This window comes from Tenrec ecaudatus, chromosome 10 (genome assembly GCF_050624435.1).
Source record: "Tenrec ecaudatus isolate mTenEca1 chromosome 10, mTenEca1.hap1, whole genome shotgun sequence".
Taxonomy (NCBI): domain Eukaryota; kingdom Metazoa; phylum Chordata; class Mammalia; order Afrosoricida; family Tenrecidae; genus Tenrec; species Tenrec ecaudatus.
In genome coordinates, this window is record NC_134539.1 from 47,217,712 (window position 1) to 47,238,974 (window position 21,263).

At 47.5% G+C, this 21,263-nt stretch overlaps 1 protein-coding gene across 3 annotated transcripts in view; it reads left to right on the forward strand.

Moving 5' to 3' along the window:
• Window positions 1-21,263, forward strand: part of PALM2AKAP2 (PALM2 and AKAP2 fusion) — a 371,023-nt gene that overhangs the window by 159,962 nt on the left and 189,798 nt on the right. For 2 of the 3 annotated variants that reach the window (XM_075560292.1, XM_075560291.1), the window contains exon 6: window positions 1,733-2,428. The exons of the other annotated variant lie outside the window; for it this stretch is intronic. In XM_075560292.1, coding sequence (XP_075416407.1) covers window positions 1,733-2,428 — 696 coding nt within the window. The remainder of the gene's footprint in view (window positions 1-1,732; window positions 2,429-21,263) is intronic. 3 annotated transcript variants of the gene reach the window in all.

A 21,263-nucleotide genomic window follows, 5' to 3' on the forward strand; every position in this document is an offset into this window, starting at 1 on the left:
TTATGAACCACTTATGGTTTCTGTAGTCTATTTATCTTTTGTTTTCTTTTTAAAAATATAAAAACCATTCTTAGCTCCTCCAGCCACACAGAACATTCCTTGGGCTCTATTTGGCCCACTAGCGATAGTCTGAAGACTGAAGAAGGGGCAGGTCAAATCAGAAGCAAGGCTATGATGCGGGAGAGAGAGAAGAGCAGGTCTAGTGTACGGTAGTGGTGGTAGAGGTGAAGGTAAGATGTATGAGGGGTAGGTTTAAATAGAACCAGCTGTCCTTCACTATTGATTGACTGTGGGAAGTCAGGAAAGACAAGTCAGGGGCAGGGAAGAGGTGTCTGGTTTGAGAGACTGGGTAAAATCGCTGGTGTGAGGAACCAGGACTAGAGAGAGTTTGGGGAGGTTGCGATAGGTGCCGTTCGGAAACTAAGGCTGTCTGGGATTGTTGGTTCTTTGGATCTGACATCCAGTTTCCTCCCATCTGGGAGATTAGTCTCAAAGAAAGCCCAAGACAAACAAGAAACCTGAGCGTATGAAGTATCAGGTGAATCTATATGACAGAGGTATAGCTGGTCTTGGGAACACTCGCCTGGCAGAAGGATTTAGGATGAATTGGGACAGAAAGATAAGGTAGGGAGCTTCCGGGGGACCCAGGGAAGAGGAAATGACTGTCTAAGATTAAAGCAGTGGAGGTGGAGCAGACAGGAGGTGGGAAAGATAATATGGGGACCGAATCACAAGGACTGGGCTCAGTGTCCTGCGTGGAAGCAGCCCCTCTGGGATCCTCATTCTCAAACTCCAGTCATGCAGGGCGGTTCTACTTCTGGCTCCTCCTTCCAGAGCAGTGGTTCCCAGTGCTGCCACCCTTTAATACAGGGCCTCATGTGGTGGTAAACCCCCCCACAACCATAAAATTATTTTCATTGCTACTTCATAATGCTATTTTGCTACTGTTATGCATCGAGCATCCGCTGTGAAAGGGTCGTTCAACCCCCAAAGGCGTCGCGACCCACAGATTGAGAACCGCGGCTCTAGATCTTACTCAAGGAGCCTAACAACGTGACTGGACAACCCACCAAGCCTAGAAACTGCTGCTGGCTTTCATACCTTTTGCATTTCTTGTCAGTAGCCTAATTCATAGTCCAATAGCAGACCACCGCGTCCCACCTGAAACACTCTGCATATTCTCTCTTTACAGTAAAGGGGAAGGTAAGGAGGCAGAGAGAGAGAGAAAAAGAGAGAGAGAGAGAGAGAGAGAGAGAGAGAGAGAGAGAGAGAGAGAGATTTGGGGGAAAGTGTTAACAAAGATCTCAGGTTTTAGGATTAGGACCCAGTAATCCAGGGCTTCACCGTAGTCTGTAAACCTGAGATGAACCCTCAACCGACCTTGGTTTGCAAACCAAGGTCAGTTTGCATGCTACCAACCTCACTGTAAATCATTAGACTCCACCTAAGCCGTCTCTTGTGGCTTTGCGTAGCAGATCTTCCTTGGAAGCATGAGTGTCGCTGAAATAGGGTGCTCTGTCCATGTGGCTTTCTAGCCCATTCAGCTGCTGTATTAAAATACATTTATAACCACCTCTGTCCACAATGTGCACCTCGCTCTAACACCCAAGATGCTTGGTGGCTAGAATAGAAAGGGCACAAAACCTTTTTTTTTTTGGTCTGTTTGGCAATTAACCATTCACTGGCTTTTTTTGTTGTAACATGCACTTCCTTTCTCTTGTTTTCATTCAAGCTGTGTACGCCATGGAAATTAATGTGGAGAAAGACAAACAAACAGGAGAGACCAAGATTCTCTCTGCATCCACCATTGGCCCAGAGGGGGCCCATCAGAGAGGAGTCAAGGTCTATGATGACGGTACCAAAGTAGTCTATGAGGTGCACTCAGGAGGCGCCGTAGTAGAAAATGGAGTGCACAAATTAAGCGCAAAGGATGTAGAAGAGCTTATTCAGAAGGCTGGACAATCAAATTTCAGAGGCGGGCCTGGGTCAGAGAGGACTGTGATCGCAGATGGGAACCTGGGTCACCCTAAGGAACACATGCTCTGCAAAGAAGCCAAGTTAGAAATGGTCCATAAGTCTAGGAAAGAGCGTGCTTCTGGGAATGCAGAACAGCAGGCCCGAGCCCCCAGGGCCGGAGAACCGGAGGCAAACTCGGATCAGCCAGTCACCATGATATTTATGGGCTACCAGAACATTGAGGACGAAGAGGAGACCAAAAAGGTGCTCGGCTACGATGAAACCATCAAGGCCGAGCTGGTCCTCATCGACGAAGATGATGAGAAGTCACTGAGGGAGAAGACGGTGACGGACGTGTCCACCGTTGATGGCAATGCAGCCGAGCTTGTCTCCGGAAGGCCGGTGTCAGACACCACAGAGCCCTCGTCCCCAGAAGGGCAGGAAGAGAGCCTGGCCACAGAGCCAGCCCCAGGTACCCAAAAGAAAAAGCGCTGTCAATGCTGTGTTGTCATGTGACCACTCTTTCTTCCCCTTTCTGCCGAGCCACCCCCCATGCTCTCCACCACTTACGCAGACCTCGGCACCACTAACTGCGATACTGTGAACTGGAAGCAAACAACCTGCCTGGCCTTGCAGTGGGATTGCTTTGATTTCTCTTATTCACCCCCGCCCTCCCCCGCTCATTTTCCTCCAGTTTCCTCGCCTCAGAGACAACATGCATGTGTGTGCTTCATTCTCTCCAAGAACTTGCTTTTCCTCTAAACTCTTCCTTGTGTCTTCGAGAGGGCATCTGCTCCATGGGAATGAACTCTTCAGCTCAACCAGTTTGATAGTAGCCTTAATTCACTTGACTGGAATTCAGCCTGTTGGCACCGGTGGTTTCATGGGTAGCGAGCTCCCGCAGTGCAGTCACACACACTGCCACGTCCCCGGTTTCTCACTTGCCTCCTCGGTGTGCATCGTGTCTTTATATCTCGTGTGGCAAAATGCTGTTGGCTCTAGCAGGTTGCTAGTGGAGCCAAAAGTGGACCTTACTTAGTCTGCCAAACCTAGGGTGATGGTTTTGGCTGCCTTACGTATCTACTCCCAGATGCCAGTCCTGGGCGTTTATGGCTTTCCTTCTGTTAAAATGAAGTGGGTGTGAAAAGAAAAGGAAAAAAAAAAAGAACCCAGTTCTTGTCACAGCTGACACTTAGGACTGACTCTGTGACCTGCCATCAGCAGCTGTCTCTTTCTGTAACTTAAACTGATGAATCCTTTCTACAAGAAGCACCAGTTTCATTTCCTAAGGACCTGGAGCAACCCTTGTTGTAAGCTTCAGAAGTGGTCTCCAAACTTAGACAAGTCCACGAGCTTTGTTTCTATGCTATCCCAAAGCAAATGTGTAAATTGTTACATTGGTTTACTTTTCCGCGGATCATCTTCCTATCTTTTCAATGAATGGGATCATTTTGAAGTGTGTCATTGCGGTGACCACGGACGTACCGTGTGGTCACTTGATGTTTCCGCTTCATCCTGGATGGTGCCGTAACTGTCTTAACTGTTCATCTCCTGTGTACAGCGGATCGCAGAGCCTTGCTCTGTACCCTTTCTTTCTGTTCTCATGAGCGCGTCGGGTAACGCCATATGGTGGTTGAAACAATGGCAAAAGCCAACGTTAAAAGATTTAACAAGGCTTACGGACACGTTTTCTTAACAATAATTAAAACCACTCAACAAATTCTGATTGGCCCTGGCCCACAGCTGAGCTTCTGAAAGCATCAGTTCATAAGTTTTGGAGATTCCAGAACATCAAAAGATAATTTTGATTCAAAACACAATGAACAATTGTTTCAATAAACTCTGAGCACCTCCTTTCATCCCCAAGCAAAGAGACACCATGTAAAGTACACCAAAGGGATGCAATGTAGTCAAAAAATAATATGATATTGAAGTTAAGAATAAATGTTTTAATTTATTTTAATTATAGAGCTATATTAACTTTTAAGTTATTTGCTCAGATGTTCTAAGCACTGCTGCAAATGATTCATGAAATTATTTATGGATCTTTTTTAAACCTAGTTTTGAAAAGCATATAGTTAGGCATACTGCACCGAATCTAACTTCTTTGGAAAGCAGATGTAAAGTGAATTAGTCTTAAGAGAATTTAATAACAGATTCAACTAAATTTGCCCTATTTAAGCTGCTCCATACTATAGCTAATCTATTATGATTTTTTAACTTCTTGATTTGAAATTAGACTTATTCCAATTGGAAAGAAAAGACATGGCATCTTAGAACGTTATTTAATTTTTTTTTCAGTTACATTCCTCATGAGTGCAAAGTGAGTCATTTTATCACAGATGCCTAACAAAACAAAGAAAGAAATAAGTTCCACTCTCTAAGATGACTCCCTCCAAGGGTGGTTTTGACTTAAAAAGAAAACAAGGAAAAATCTCACTGCCATCTAATTAATTCTAAATCGTAGTTTCACCAGCGCAGCTGCAATTGAATAAAACTGCCTGTGGCCTGAGCTCAAAACCTGGTTTTGATGCCTAGAAGTCTCACTGTTTGAGGCTGTTCAACAAATGATCATTTAAACTTTCAATATAACCATATGCCAAATAAATATATTGATACATAAAGAGAAAATAATTTAAATGTTTTCGACAATCTATTGTGTTAATTATCTATTTAGAAAAGAAACTATCCAAAAATTTACCATAATTTATCTTTTCTACCCTTGTGGGGATTAAAGCTATTCAACTCAACAATTTAAAACACATGGGCTTGCCGATGAAACAAAATGGAATTCTAATCTTCTGTCATATATATATATATGAATATATATATGAATATATATATGAATATATATATATATTCAGGTATAAAGAATTACATGAAATGAACTCCCCCTTCCATAGTGAACAAATTACTCCTGAAGGGAAAAGATCTTCACCTCTCACGACACTATACTACACGACACTACACTACACGACACTACACGTAGGATCTAAAAGAGAAGTCATCCATACTCTCACTCATCCATCATTATTATAGGTAACCAGTGACCGTTGAGTTCGCTTTGACTCATAGCAACCCTATGGGACCGAGTCGAAGGTTGCCATGGTGACTGGAGCAGACAGCTGCATCTCTGTATCCACGGTGCTGAGGGGGTGTCCAGCTGCTCCCTTTCGGTTGGTGGCTGCGAGCTTAACCACTGCACCTTTTTATAGGGATTCGTGATTAGCAAATTATATAAATCATAGTTCTCTTTATACTTATACTAGTAACAATGATCATTTAGTGTGTGTTCGAGTCAGATGTGCTACACTTATCAAAAGTCTTTGTGGCTACCAGTAAATGAAGACGTGTTTCAATATGGCATATATATGCATAATGTGCACCCTTTTCCTACCATAAGGGGGATTCAGGCTCAGCCTATACTTTCCGAGATGAGACCTACAATCCCTCCAAGAGCAACAAGTAATTTATAACCCCTTATGGAAATGTAAACCGAGTTGTGGTTGTGAACACCCTGGTTTCCCTGCTTAACTTGATTAGGTATTTGATATCACGCCCTTCCAAAATGCCGGACTGTCACATGACAAGGCTAAGAACCAGAGCGAAGCTGCAAACCATGCTCTGTTTGAGCTAATGCTTTGTTGGGTTTTCTTTTAACATCATATAATCAGCTGCCTTTTGAATGGAAAGGAGGGGGGGGGAAGGGAGACTATTTCATTTGTTTATAAATAAGTTTGGAATGAGCATGAGAGAGCTCTGTTAAATTGATAAAGTTTATCTCCATGTATCCTGAAATACGTTTGTTTGTTTTAAATGCACAATGACACAAGCTAACCAAAATCCCAAACCAAACCTCCTGCCATTGACTCCATTCCGACTCTGAGCAACCCTGTCAGGTCAGAGCAGCGCTGGCAGCGTAGGACCCCGAGGCTCGGCGTCCATAGGGAAGCAGACTGCCACCTCCTCCCCGGACAACGGTTAGAGTTAGTGGGCTTGCAGGGCACACCTGCCATTGTGCCATTGAGCACTTGAGCCACTGCGCCCCCTGGGAGTTCCTTATCAAACAAGCTAAGGATTTTTTTAAAAATCATATATCACTTTCCCCATAATTACGTTGTTTTCTGTGTGTAGGCAAAAAACCGCCGCCTCTCTAATGAATTGTAGTGAGTTTGATGATACATACCACTTAAATATTTTGGACCAGAAAGGAAGAGGGGCTAGGGAATTCCCTTCTGTCCAAACCCCAAACTTGTTTTCTTTAAGCCTCCTGAGCGATCTAAAAATTATTTCAAGGCTTTTAGGAAATTCAGACAACTTCTAGAGTCGACTTGATTTCGTTCTGAATTGTTAATAAGCATATATTCACTTCCCATTTCTACCTATTTACATTTTGCTTCCTGGTGATTAAGGGGTTTTGTTTTTTCTACATGCAATTAGGATCTTTAATTAGGGTCAGATTTTTGTCAAAGAGGCGATGGTGACTCATTCTCCACTCTGTGGCAAAGCATTGAGGCCAAGTGTGACAGCAGCTTATCCCTAGAGCGTGTCATGTCCAGGGACACCAGAACATCCTTACGGATGCGTGTTAATTTAATGCCAGGGAACCGTGTGCTGCAAAAGAGGAGGAGAACAGGTGATGGAAGCCGAGATCCAACGGCTGTGCTGGCTCTTCCTTCTTTTTTAAAAAAAAAAGCATTAAAAACATATAAAAATAAAGCATTAACCATGTCTATGTAGACCAGAGATACACGCAAGCAGACTCTTGCTCATACTTTTGCTCATACTTCAGTTCTAGGAGCTCGGTCCTGCCTGTTCACCAGTTGACCTCCTGGAGGGCCTGCTAGGGACCCTTCCTTAAGGGGCATTCTCGTTCCCTGTGATGTTCGTTTACAACAGAAACCATCCCAAAGCAAGCCAGCTGATGCTGTCGCTTTGCAGCATGCACGTTTTTAAAAAATCAAAGCCCCAGACTCAGTTTAAAAGCCCATTACCATGGAGACGGTTCCAACACATGGTTCGCTGCCAGGTGTGTCACAAAGCTGTGTTCACAGGGGTTTTCATGACTGGATATTTTGGAAGTAGATCACTTGGCCTTTCTTCCAACGTGCCGCTGGGGGGACTCCAGCCTGTAGCCCTGGCCTGGTCTCTTACACATGTGCACCACCTAGACCCTCCATTGCAATCATACATTTTCAGCATATTTAAAACATACTTTTCGGACATTTTTAAAAAATGTAGTCTGTCAGAAGCTCCTCCATGTCATAATCAAGGTATGTTACACACTACTGATTTAGACAAAGCTAAAATAAAATTCTTTCTGGTCTTATGGAATTAGACAACCCTGCAGGTGGATGGAATCGCTGGTCTGTACCACGGGCTAGCTGAGATTAAAGAGGGAGATCGGTTCGCTGGTTGCTTGGGACCAGTTCACCTCCTTGTGTGAGCCCCCCTCCAGAAACCTTTCCTGCCTTTGATTAGGAGCACAATGCATCGTGGGTCTGGGTTTCCAAGCGTTCGTAAACTCCAAAAGAAGTCCCCATTGGAGCAAACGCCAGACTGACACACAGTCCTGGAGAGAGGTATAGAGTAAACAGGGCAGCGTGACCTTTCCAAAGGGCAGCTTCCTGGAGAACTGGTCTCAGACCAGCCTGTCCTGCCTTGTCCTGCCCCTGGAGTCATCCTCCCCTTCCTCCCTGCTCTCCAGAGAATAGGCCAAGGTCAGAACCGAGCACAAAAGACTTGCTCTCAATGTAAACTATGTCATATGGGGGACCGCAGACTTTTTGCATCAAAGATCGGGGCAGCCTTAACTTTTTGTAAAAAAAAATAAAATAAAAATAAATCAAGAATCATTTTTCAATGTTCTCTTTTACTAAACAGGAAAAGAAATGTCCTGAGGTTAATGACTTTTTTTATCTTTTGTGACTATTTTCTAAGTTTCTACAGGTTGAGGTGTGAATGGTCATCTTATCCCTCACCCCTACCCACTCCCACCCCCATACTGCCTCTCAGTAGTCACCTGGGGCTATTTTGTGCAAGTCACTACATTTTTACCAGAAGAAAAGCATCCCTAAGATCCTCCCTCCCTCGACTTTAGGCAGTCCTAGTGAGGGTTGTTCTCCAATACAGAAAGGAGTTACAGGGTGGTTTCTTTCCATTTTCCTAAGGTTGATGTACTGTATGGTATCCATGTTCACCGAATGTAGCTGCCTTGTGATGTGAACACAATGAATGACAAAACGCTCGGATGTGCCAATTGACAGTTTGCCTTAGCGTCACAGTTTATGTTCTTCTGTTCTGTCCTCTTTAAGAAACACACAGTTGTATTTCAAAGCTGTATTAACACAACATTCTCTTCCCCGCCCCTGCCCAGCCCTCTTCAGAGCTGTCAGTGACATCACCGGAGGCTTGAGGCAGAACCTTGCCTGTGTGGCCCGGGGGTTCAGAGCTCACATCTCAGCCCTTGCTGCTGCCCTTGTACCAACCAAACTGTGTTTTGAGTTCCCATCCAAGCCTGCAAGAGTGCACTCTGACATGCCCGGGGTGGTGGGGGAGGGGAGCACATGGATCCCATGACCCTTGTTGGTCCCTTCCACAGTGAGGAGATGACCTCACTGAGCCCTGGCTGGGTCTGAGCAGATACGGAAGCACAGTTGGCATATGTTGAAAAAGCAAGAGCGATGGGCTCCTACGCCGAGCCACGGCGAGGGGTGTGCGCACTCCGCGCAGCCTGAGCTGAAAAGCTTAGCATGCACAGGTGGGAGTGAGGTACGGCTAGCAAGGTGGATTGCACAGTTAGGTATTTTGTTAAGGAATACTATTTTTGTAATGAAATCTATATGCATTGTGGAGCTTGAGTTTTAAAGCGCCCCCAAATAAGTTATTTCTCTGTTCCGTTGCGGGAACTTTCTGGTGACTGCTGTGGCAGGTGGACTAGGCCTTCGAGGCACGAAGAATGGTCCCATGGCCCGGCCCTGCCCCACCACCGTCTGACACCCACGGTGTCCAGACAGACAGAGGTTGTAAGATTAAGTTTCCTGTATTTGCCATTAGATGGATAAATTGCGAGGGTGACTTCAAGAAGTTTGTGGGGAAATCCCATCAGACATGTAGTTTATTCATTTTTTAAACTAACTTATATGTCACAAAAGGCTCAAAGCCAGTTTCAGTTTTCTCTTTTCTTCTCTTTTTATAGCCACCCTGACCAAGGTTTAGATCTGCTGGGTAACGAAAAACCCCATGGTCTTTTCGTTTCCTTTTTCCATGAATTTTTGGAAGCCCCTCCCTCCCAAAATGCTCCTTATCTTTCTGGGCTACATCTTCTAATAACAGCCTAATAAAAATTGTTTTGGGGAAAGGAGATACCCAAACCCACCACCGTAAAGTCAATTCCAACTCTGTGACCCTCTCGAGCTTGTCCGAGGCTGTAACTCTCTGTCGAAGCCGAGAGCTTCCTCTTTATGCCAAGGAGAAGCTGGTGGCTTTGAACTGTCCACCTTACAGCTAGTAGTCCAATACTTAGCCAACTGTGTCATTGGGGCTCCTTGCGGAGAGAGCTACATAAGCAGTAAGCCCAGCCCAAGTCTTCCGCACCTCAAAGAGTAACTGCTTCCTCTGTTTCACCACGATCTTCACCCACACCTGATCCTCTCATCTTGTGGACAGGGAGGGTCTAATGTAGGGGCCGGCCAGACACTCGTCTTCCCCAGCACCCTCCTTTCCCAGGGCAGGCCTTGACCTGCTGTCCTGAGAACCCAAGGTTCCTTTTCCAGCACAGCAAGGTCACACATGCGTGCTCTGTTTCAGAACAAGCAAGTCTTCTCATTCCCAGGCAAATACTTTTAAAGCCCTCATCACCCAAATCCCTCCAACAGGTCCACCTTAAAGCCCAGCCAAGAACACTGCTCTCATGGCGATCGCTCTGCCAATGAAATAACTATGCAGTTGCCTGAAGGGGCTAAGGGAGAGCCAGTTTACTGTAGTCAGTCAGTTTCTTGACCAAGGATATGGTCGGTTCCCGGATGAGGCAGGGAGACAGCCAGTCTGTATGTGCAAAGAGACCACCGGGTCACGTCTGATGCGGCGATTCTGTAGGGACAGCTCTAACCCTCTTATTCTTCTGGCAAGTGGAAAAAATTCCGGTCTTCAGGATTCTGGAACATCCTTTCCGCTTCCCAAGCTCCTGACCCAGTAGAGCCCAATCCCGCAGGAGCTCCGTAAAATGTTGTGTTTAATGCAGCTTTGCAGTGAGTGTCGGTTGTCGAAGGGATTCTCAGCTTTAGCAGCTCACTCGGGTGAGTGACATTTCTGTAAATACGTCCATCTGTGGTTGGCCGGGGGGCGTGTGGGGGTGTGGGGGGTGGGGGGAGCTTGTCTTGCTTACTCTGACCTGGACTTGCTGGGCTAGCTGCTGTCCTTTGTAACCTGAAGCGTACTTTTGACTGTTCTGTTTCCTTCAGATGACAAACAAAAACTGACTTCAGAAATAACACTGCCAGCAACAGCCAGTGCTGTACTTGTAGCTTCTCTCTGTACAGTATGAATAGATAATAAACTGCCTTTTCACTGCATCTACCTCTGTGTCTGCGCCCCCATTCTTTCTCCTCCTCGTGTGCTAAGAGTGGCCAGACTGTGGTGTGTGGGGGGGCACCTTCAGAGTGCTTGCTAAAGCCCCATGCTACCCCAGTGCCACCCCAGCTGGAGTCTGGCTCAGATCGCCATACTCCCTGCGAGCACTGTGGAAGCCGGGTCACGCCTCCGGGGAGCAGTCAGAAATCCTGGGGGGAAACCCAGGAGCCTACATTTTTCCTAAGGGCTCCAGGTGGGTTTTATTCCTGTGGAACCTGGTCCTTGGCTTTGGGTGTCTCCTGGTGGTCAGCGCTATGGCCTGCCCGCTCCCAGCTGGTTTCCCCATGGACTAAGCCCCTCTCTCAACATTTCCCCTCTCTAAACCTCATGCTCACACCTGTCTCCACACCTGTCACCCCTTTTCTTGCTCCTGAGGAGCCACCAGCATCAACATTTACGCTGATCCCATAGGGCAGCGGTTCTCAACCTGTGGGTCTCCACCCCTTTGGGGGTCGAACGACCCTTTCACAGGGGTCGCCTGATTCTTCATAACAGTACCAAAATGAGAGTGATGAAGTAGCAATGAAAATAATTTTATGGTTGGGGGTCACCACCACATGAGGAACTGTGCTAATGTGCAAACTCAGCTCCCTGAGTGAAGTGGCAAGAATGTACCCAACACAGCCACTGGGACAGGCGCCATGGGAGTCATGCCGCTTTGTTTCTCTTGTTCATCACGGGGTCCTCTTGATCTAGGACAGGGTGGATCCACTTTTTGTTTGGGGGGGTCTGTGGGTCAAATGGCCTTTGTTGCAATTGCTCAGCTCGGTCAGAAAGTAATCCCAGGCAATGCACAACTGAATGAATGTGGCTATGAGACAATACATGAATGAGTAGGTCTTTGTGCTGCCAATAAAACTTTATTCACAAAAGCAAATGGCGGGCTGGATTTGGCCCCCAGGTGATAGTTTGAGGACCCTTTGGCCTCGAATAGAGGTGTGCAATAGAAAGGTTAAAGGTCACTGCACGTGTTTAGTAAAGAACAGTGATGCACACAGCATGTAAAACAATCCAGGTCTCGGAATTGCACACATAAAACTTGTTGAATTTGGCAAATGTTTTGTTCTACACACGCACACACACACACACACACACATACACCACAATTAAAAATATGAATTGAGTGAGAGAATGAGCATTACCTAAGGACCATCACAGAATGTTGTTTTCTGGGAGTATGGAGTCAATGAAATCAACTGGGGAAGTCTCTGCTTACTTCCATGGAAGCTTCCTTTTTCCTTTTATATGTAGCCTGTCTGCTTGGGAAGTGACCTTACGATGGGCACTTTGCTAAGATGCTCAGGCTGAAATTGACCAAAATTCCAACCAATAGACGGTGAACGAAGCCAAGGGTATCTAGACCTCTTCGAAAGTGCTGGGGACCCCAGAACAAGGGGCCCTTGGCCTTGGGTCCAAGTGTTGGTGGCGCTGCGTCCCTTCTCATGCATCTTGCACAGCGAGAGGCGGTGCTTTCTCCACAGCTTTCTCCTGGGAATGGAGACGCTCTTTAGCATGTGGACCAGTGGGTTGGACCCGTGAGAGTTCATCTAGGACAAATGGAGTAGGCTATGACAAATCACGGGCTTCGATCCGTCACCGGTGTTCCTGTGGAAATAAGGGTCTTATATTTATGCAAAGCACTTTGGAAATTAGAAGCAGGTGACAATTGGCCATTTGCTTGGTATGAGAATGTATAGTGTCCCTTTCCAAATGTCACACGCTTCCCACATGAAAAGATCCCAGTCTGTGTGGCAGGTCTAGAATAGGAAGGGAGGCTGTGTCAACCCCCCCCCCCTTGAATAGTGATGGTTTCATACAGTTAAAACCCTTTGAGGATCACTGGGGGGCAATGACTCACCATGTGAAATTAAAGAACGTTTGAAGCAATGTAGTTCAGTAGTCCCAGGCTAGAGCTAAGAAGTTCCCCAAGGAGGGTAGAATTGTCTTGAAACCTATACCAACCCCATAAGAGCAAGCAGCATGGCCGATAGATTCCTTCTGGAAACGAGGGCAGTGAGTTATGGAGCTGGTACGCGGCTTGCACAATGCAGCCACGCTAGCAATGGAGGTTAGATGCAATACCTGCATTTGCCGCTCCTCCCTTCCTTCGACACAGAAGAACGTCGGTGCGTCTCATGGAAAGCACCTGGTAGTGCAGCTGAGACCAGATACAGGAGGGTCTCAATAACAAGGTCGTGCATGTAGGAAACACGAAATGGCCCCAATTCTTAAGATCTTTCAGCTTCACCTAAGCAAATACCGAACTGGTTCCCCGTAGAATCCGTTCCTACTCACCAAGGACACACTAGCTACCCTCTAAGAACTACCCCATCGGCTTTCCAATGTTGGGATCTTTACAGAAGCAGAGAGCCCCACTTGTCTCCTCCTGTAGAGCAGCTGCTGGATTCCAGTTGCCGACCTCTCAGGTAGCAGTCAAGTTCCTTAACCACTGCAGCGCCAGACTCCTCATCTCTATTTAACCAAAGCTCCATAATAAGCCCGCCCTCTGGAGGACGAGTGGGGTCCCTGCAGCACTTCCTACCCAAAGGAGATGCCTAAGCTAAGGAGGTCTATCACTTAGGAGTCTCTTATCTGCCCAAAAAGAGTCCCATTATTCAGCTGGGCAGTTTTTTCTGACTCCTTTTCTGAACGGAATTAACAAAATTGCCCAACGTAACTCTGCATAGTTTGGGACTGGGAGATCTATCTCTGAATAAGCAATGGTGCATTGGTTCCCGTTGTTGTTGTTGTTGTTGTTGTTGTTGTTAGCAATGTTATAACACCTAAGAGGAATGGTGCCCTGTGAATTTGTGCAGGTGACTTGATTGTCTGCTGGCATTCACTGAACACAGTGTTTCCCCAACAGCCTTGACGCCTCATCTGCTTTCCCACTTTCCTTAAACGGTGTCAAATCTTCCACTCCTGGACAACTCATGAAAGCAAAGACTTGTTATGTAAAAATCCAAGCTACAAGTTCTCCAGTAGCCCCTCTAGTGGGAAAGTCACCAAATGGCCCTTAGTCATGTGAGTTTTCCCTGCAGAGGGTTAGTAAATGGCCTTGTCACTCATTGTTAATAACAGATGGAGGGAGGTCTCATTTTGACAGCGAGGATTTCCAGCTCCTCTGGACAGTTCAGATGCACCGGCAGCCATGGGTCTTTTCCTGGCTGGCAGGGGCCTGGAGTGGAGGATGACTCTCAGTATCTGCTCGACACCACCGCTCCCTGTTCTCTCACTCCTGACTAGCATCCCTCGTTGCTTTCACCAGTCTGGCCCCTGGAGGAATTCAGATGTGTGGCCCCTAATTTAACGATGGGTCGCATGACCCCCGGTGCACAGGGAACTTTCTGGTAGTGAGGCAGTGCAACAGAGATGGAGGCTCCTAAACCCATTGGTAAAAACGAAACTTGGCCCTGTGTTGGGATTTGAGTCTGCTAGTAGCCTGTTCTGATTGTGACTACTTTACAAGCAGAAAGCCAGCATAAGAATCTGCTGCTTTTGCATGCTGAGAAAAAAGCCCACATCTTGCCTAACGATAAATTAGCACGCGCTTGATGATCTCATTTACAACTCAGCTGCAGAAAAAAAATTGCATTTCCTGTAACAAATGACCGTCTGTAGGTTATTATGTGCGTCATCCTGAAATACGTTATTCCTGGAAAAGTTTTTAAAAATTAAAATTATAGCGTCCACAGTTCCTGCCTAGTAGAAACAGTGAGAGGCAAAGGCCATCCGCTCAGCTAGCTACACTGAAGTGCGATCTCTCCTAGACCCTAGAGCTTCATCATGCTCCTGGGGCTATGTGGTCCCAGCAGGGTGATGGTGCCTTGTGTTCATTTCTCCAGCGTATTAAGAGTAATAATCCACACAGAACTTTGGCAGTTCTAATAATTGATGAAACAGGGACCTTTTCCCCAAGGGTGGCCATCACACCCCAATATAATCTATTGTGCCTTAAAAACTTGAACTAAAGGCTAATAGAATTTGAGAAGATGCTCATATTTCTCCACTCTTGTTCATTTACAAGGCGCTGAGTGTTAAAAATGTGAGCAATGGGCCAGCCTTCTTAGCGCCATATGAGAACAATTCTACAATCAACATAAAGTATCTATAATATCATAAAATACACCTTAAATTCCTCTTCTTAAAGAGCCTGTTTCAAGCTAGCAGGCATGAAGAAGTTCAGAAGCTTCTACGTTCCTGGGGAGACTGACTAACGTGTCAATACAGACCACAGAGGCCTAGTGAGACCGTGTCACCTACCGTAGCTCTTCCTGAACGTCAGGGTGGGGGTATCATCTTCATTACTGTGTTTCCTGTCTGTACTACCTTGTGCCATGATTTAGTATTTTAGCCTACTCCTTTTACTTGCATGTGCTTGAGGGATAATTTCATAGAGCTCCCTAAAATAGCTATCATAAGAGTAGCTAGGAATATAAATCAACGTTTGTCCTCTCTAGCCACCTAATAGTACATAGTTAGCTGGGGCCAGCTCTCCTTGTCAGTGGACGCAACAGCCAAGGTAGAGAGGTGTCAAAACCATTCCCCTGTCTCTTTAACAACCAAATGGATGGAAAAGTCCACGAGGAATAACTTAGTCACTCGGTGATTCCGTGTCGCTGAGTGCCGGCCGACTTTTCCCTAGCATTTGGCAAACACCGCCTGGCCTCGTTGCTTTTCCTCCAAATTCCCAAATTCCCTTTTAGGAATGAGGGTGAGGAAGACAAAACGCCATGCTCCCAGTGAGCGGAAGTACACACAGAGACGCAGAGCTGCGATTCAAACCCAGGCCAGGCATCTTCACATACTTGCTCCACCAGGGGCCCTTCAAGCCGTTCCTTTTTTGAGGAATGAATTGACTCCATCAGCAGCAAGCTCTCCGTGAAGAACGCCGTCATTGAAACAAAGGCAACATCTGTTCAGGCTACCAAGCTGGCTCTGGCATAAGCTGTTTTTACTGACCGAGGCCAGATTCGATTGGGTCCCTGCCCCTGAGCGTGGGCCGTGGTAGGTGGCCATATGTGAGTCTGCCACTACAGGCAGAAAGTGAAGCAGTGTACGAGCCACAGGCCGGCTGAGGGCCCGCTGTCTCGCTCCGTGGTCAAGCGATCCTGTCTTCAGGAGGCAGGCTGAGTGAGATGCGCCCGCTGACTTCTGCTCTGGTGGGACCGTGGTGACACCGGGCCTGCGATCTGCAAGGTCTGCAGAGGTGGCTCTCCTGCTCCCGTGAACAGTTGTGGTCTGGGAATCTCCACCCCATCCTACAGGCTCGCTCCGAGCCAGCAGGGACTCGCAGCCGTGACTCTGGTTTCTTTTCACTTCTGCTCAGATGGTTTCTTGACAAACTGTTTGCAGAATCAACGGAGCTACCAACGAGCTCCACACTACAGAATAAGTGGGGCCTTAGGAGACGAAGGAGCTGGTTGGAGCGTTCAAATAGTCAGTGAATTCTATGAGGAAGCGCCTTTCTGTGGCTCTCGAATTCTCTTTTCTTGTTTGTTTGCGCATTACAATCTGGAACATTTTCTAAAGAAGTAATGGTAGTGGGGCCCCTCCTTCCGGCATCCTGCTTTAATTGGTGTGGGTGAGGCCCAGCCCTGGCATGTTGTAAATGGCCCCAAAGGACTCTAATGGGCACCGGAGGGGCCTGGAAACAAGTGCGAGTCAATCCGGCTAGGTCCCGCTCTTGACTCTGCAAACCAAGGAAAACTGATCTTTGTGGTTAGACCCGAAATCAAATGGCCCCCGGATGTAGACCCCAGGCAGAGCAAAGTCACTGCGATGGGAGAATGGGAGGGGCAGCGTCTGCAGAAAGATTAATCTGGGCGCTGTGTGAAATGGATTGGGGTTAGCCAGAGTACTACTGAAGCAGTCCAAGACTAAGCCAGGATGGTGGCCATGCAGATTAAAGGAAGGGATGATGTCGAGCAGGGGTCCTCAAACTACGGCCAGCGGCCACATGTGGCCCGCTGAGGGCACTTATCCGGCCCACCGGGAATTTTTGCCCCATTTTGTTTTTTACTTCAAAATAAGATGTGTGCAGTGTGCATAGGAATTTGTTCATAGTTTGTTTGTTTTTTTTTAACTATAGTCTGGCCCTCCAATGGGTCTGAGGGACAGGGAACTGCCCCCCTGTTTCAAAAGTTTGAGGACCCCTGATTTAGAGCAAAAACCTTCGATAACCTTAAACAATGGGAGAGGTGGTCAAGTATGAACTATCAGAAGTAGAATAGTTTAACCCTGGAGCCAAACTAAACTCACAGGGCAGGACTGCCTCTGTGAGTTTCCAATACTGTAAGTCTTTGCAGGAACAGAAAGCCCCATCTTTCTCCTGAGGATGGCGGATGGTTTTGAACTGCTGACCTTACAGATCAATGCTTAATCACTACACCATAGGCTCCCTGGATTCAGCTAGCAGCTGTGTCATTTAGGAGTTGTGGGGCCTTAATGTCTCTGGCTTCAGTTTTTCCTCAGCTATCCCATGGGAATGAATGATACAATAGTACTTCTCTCACAAGGCTGTCATGGAAGTTAAAAAAGCTAACATTTATGAATACTATTAAAATAGTGCCCAGTGCAGAATAAAAGCTGGCTATTGATATCTGTGAGATCTGAGTGATAGGTCTGTGGGGCTTGGTTGGTCTTTTTTGTTTGCTTGCTTGTTTGAATTCTTTCACCAAACCAAACACATTCCCGCCAAGTCCATTCTCCCTGTGTGTCAGAGAAGAACTGGGCGCCATCAGGTTTTCAAAGGAAATCTCAAGGTGCCTGTGGGGGAATGTGATACCTCCCCTCCCCTTTCTGTGATCAGCTGGTCATATTACCCATTGCCCACCCAGCGACTCCAAGCATTACATTAAAAGAATGTATTGTTTGGAAGCTAATTCAGAGTCGAGGTTAGCATAGGAGGCATTTAGAAGTCCTGCTAAAGTATAGGGTCCAACACACTGAGTCTCAGATAAAGCTTAATGTCCCGCCTTTCTAGCAAGCTCCCAGGCAATCTGATGTTGCTGGGCATGGACCACATGAGCAGGTTGTTGAAGGCTGAGCATAGAGCAATCGTGGGTTCAACTGGTGCTCCCATCCCAGGGTGCTGTACTGGTTATCTATGCTGCATAACAAATCACCCCCAAAACTTTGTAGCTTAAAACACAACCCAGACTAACTGACATTATTACTACTGTTCAGCTATTGAGTTCTTGCTTGGTTGGGGCCTCTCACGATGGTGTAATCAGACACTAGCCAGAGTTTGAGCCATTTAAGCTCTTCTTTACTTACACATCTGGGAGGGGGCGCTGGTTGTCCACTGGGACCTCAAGGGAGGCTGTCCGCCTGGACATCTATCTACTTGTGGACTCTCCGGGTGACCACAGAAGGACCTTCACAGCAGGGCAACTGGGTCCCAAGAGCAAGCATCCGGAGAGACAGCCAGGCAGAAGCTCTATTGCCTTTTCTAAGACCCCCTCCCCTTTGAAGTCACCTGGGGTCACTTCTATTAAAAGTGGGTTTGGGGAAGGACAATTAACAACAACAAACTAAACACGCTGTCGTCCAGTCCAGTCCAACTCACAGGGACCCTACGGGACAACGAGGAGCTCTCAGGCTGTAAATCTTTATGGGAGCAGACAGCTTCACCTGCTCACGAAGAGCAGCGGCTGGGTTCCACCTGCTGCTCTTTCGGTTACTAACCGAAGTGTAATGTGCAGCCCCGTGCCACCAGGGCTCCTTAAGAAAGCTCTGGGAAAGCAGAGAAATCCAAAAATGAGTCTGCAGGAAAGTTGATATGCTCGTGTTTAAATCCCTGGCTTTCTATTGTTCAGGGGGGTGGGGTGGTGTCTAGTGTGGCTCCTTCAACAGCAGGCAGGATTGTGTGTGACTATGTTGTGTCTCTCCCACCACCCCCTCTGCCACCAACTTCAGATGATAAGCTTTATGCAAACAGAACAGACTTGGACTTCTCTTTGCCACATTCCCAGTGCTTGGCACATAAATGCATCCAATAATATGTGTTGGATGCATGGATAATTGCTAGGAAGGATGGATGGATGAGCAAGTGAATAAATGAGTGAATGAGTAAATAGGAATGGGGTTTAGGGCCAAAGCCCCAGGTTCTGAATTAGACATAATACTGAAATTCTAGAAAGCTCCCCAGGATTGACCTCGATGGGACCCCTGGGGTCTGGCTGGTTCTCCTGTAGCTGTAGGCCCTCTTGCTAACCCCGGGCTGTGGAGCTTTGGATCTCCTGGAGAGCTTCCTTCTCTGTTTCCTCTAAATGGAAACTGAAACCGGAATTTTAGGAGAAAATGAAATTTAAGTGGTTATTTTGATGAGGGGTAGCTCATTTCTGAGCAATGCTCTCTGTTTCCTGTTTATCACCCCAGCCGAGAGCAGGCATGACTGAGTCCACGGGGAAGGCTTTCTCTGGGGATTTCTATGGAGATTGGTCACAGGAAGCAGGTCAGGACTCTCTCTCTCCTAAGAAGAGCTCTCTCCTGGCCCCTTCCCTATGGTGGGGCTTTAGGGATGTGAGATTCTGAAAAGAGGTTCTTCTGCATCTTTGATAATCTCCCCCCACCCCACCCCTGTGGTCTTGAATTTCCGGGAGCCTCATGTGAAGTCAGTACAAAGGAATCCAGAGGGAAGTTCAAGGCCGCCTGGGCAGCTGTGTTGCACTTTGAAAACACCCTGTAGGAAATGTTGTCTGTTTTAAACTTCGGTCTCTGCTTGAAGACTCTCAGGCTTTCATTCAGTGTCAGAACATATTCCCCAGATCCTAGACCCAATTCCTGCCCCAGCTACAGAACACAGGCAGGGTACGCTTAGGGAATTAAGGGCTCGGAGAAAACAGGGGCAGGAAAGCAAACTGAACAGCGACCGGATTGCAAACAGCAAGACCCTCTCATCCAACCCTCCTTCCCAGTGCCCCACACGCATCTAGGAACAGCTCTCTGAAGTGGGGCCGTTTTGGGGGGGCATCAGAAAAGCATGAAAGGCAGCCTTGGCAAGAGTATCCCAGGCAGAAAGAACACTTGCAGCGGCCACAGCTCCACAGCTGGTCCACTGAGCCAACGCAGACAGCTGTGGCTCCCTCCACAACACGTGGCTTCTCGGTCCTGGGCTGCGAGGCTAACCTCTGTACCAAGCTTCTGGATCTTTTTCACTCACCGCAGTCTTTAAATGTCATCCACAAAGGGTATCCGGCATGCATCCTGGTTCACAGGCTCACGGTGCAAGTGATCTCACTTGATTTCCTTTTGATCAAGCTGTCGGGGTCCTTTTGATCAGGCTGTTGGGGCCCTGGTGGCGCAGTGGTTACAGGAGGACTGCTAACCTGAGGGCAGCCATCGGAAACCACCAGCCTCTCTGCAGGAGAGCGACGACGCTGTCTGTCCCCGTGCACAGATGCATCCTCAGAAACCCAGCCAGAATGAACTCCGTGGCAGTGAGCCTGTTTGGGGTGTGCTGGCCTGGCAGGAAAACCACTCTGTCATTCTCGGGGCTGCTCTTGTGCAGAGTGCCAGGTGAGGAGGGGAAACCTCGTCAGGGATCACTGATGCTCACTGATTTGCCCTTGGGTGCCCGTGTCCTGGCCCTCACCCACATTTAGGCTGAAATGCAATGACTAGGGTTATAGGCAGCTTGGCAGAGCCTGGGAGCCTCTGAATTCGACAGTCAGCTCCCTACAAACACCACAGTCTTGCTCTCCCCTCCACCCCTTCCCAGGTCCCCCCTCCCCCCTGCCACCCCCCTTCCCCTGCCCCGCTACCATCCCCCAGTGTGGCCTGGCTGGCGGCTCTCCTGCACTGGTTCTGGAGCAAAGCATTACTTTCCCCTCCCCCAAAGCCTAGTTTAATCTCCCTAATGAGGTTAATTTTTGGCATACATTCTGAAGGAGCCTCTGACCCAAAGTAGCTTCTGCCATAAGCCACCCCCAGGGGCAAAGGAGCGCAAGAGCCCTCCCGCCTCTGAGAAATGAAGAAGGGGGTGCGATGTGTACAGGAAGCACCGCACAGATGTTTCCCAGACCTGGCCATTCGGGCCTCTGTTCTCAGGGATCCTCAGGCCCAGGGCCTGGACTCTCCAAGGACAATACTTCTCAAACTACCTGCGGTGAAGAGCCAGGGTGAATTTTTGTCATTCAAAAAAATATTTTTTTATTTTCCAGTTTATCCTGTACCAATACTTTTATAAAATTTAATAAAACCAAATTCTTTCAACAATGAAAGGTTGGGGAAAGGGGAGGGGAAACAATCTAGGTATCAAGTTATTTTGAATGCTTCGATTCTGACCCTTGCTGTCCATGTTGGGAATATTTTCTCTCTGTCCAGTGCCCTCCTTGTCACGCACTGGGTCAAGGTGCCAGCGGTAGGTGGGAGCTGGTTCCTGGACTGCATCCTGTGAGGAGCTTGGCCTTCAAGGGGTCAGGAGGGAAGGCAGAGATCCCACACCTGTCCAAAGTGGAGCTTAGTCCAGGGTGGCCTCTTCAAGGCGTGCAAGGAGAGCACAGCCACTCCCCAGGGGACTATAACATAGAAACTCAGCCCGGTCTCATAACTGCTGATAATGGGAAGAGCAGACATTCAGGGGGCTGAGCCCACCTCCGGGGAAGACCACCTGCGTGTCTTCCAACTCTGCCCCTCACTGTTTGACCTCAGGCATGACAGTTCCTGGTCTC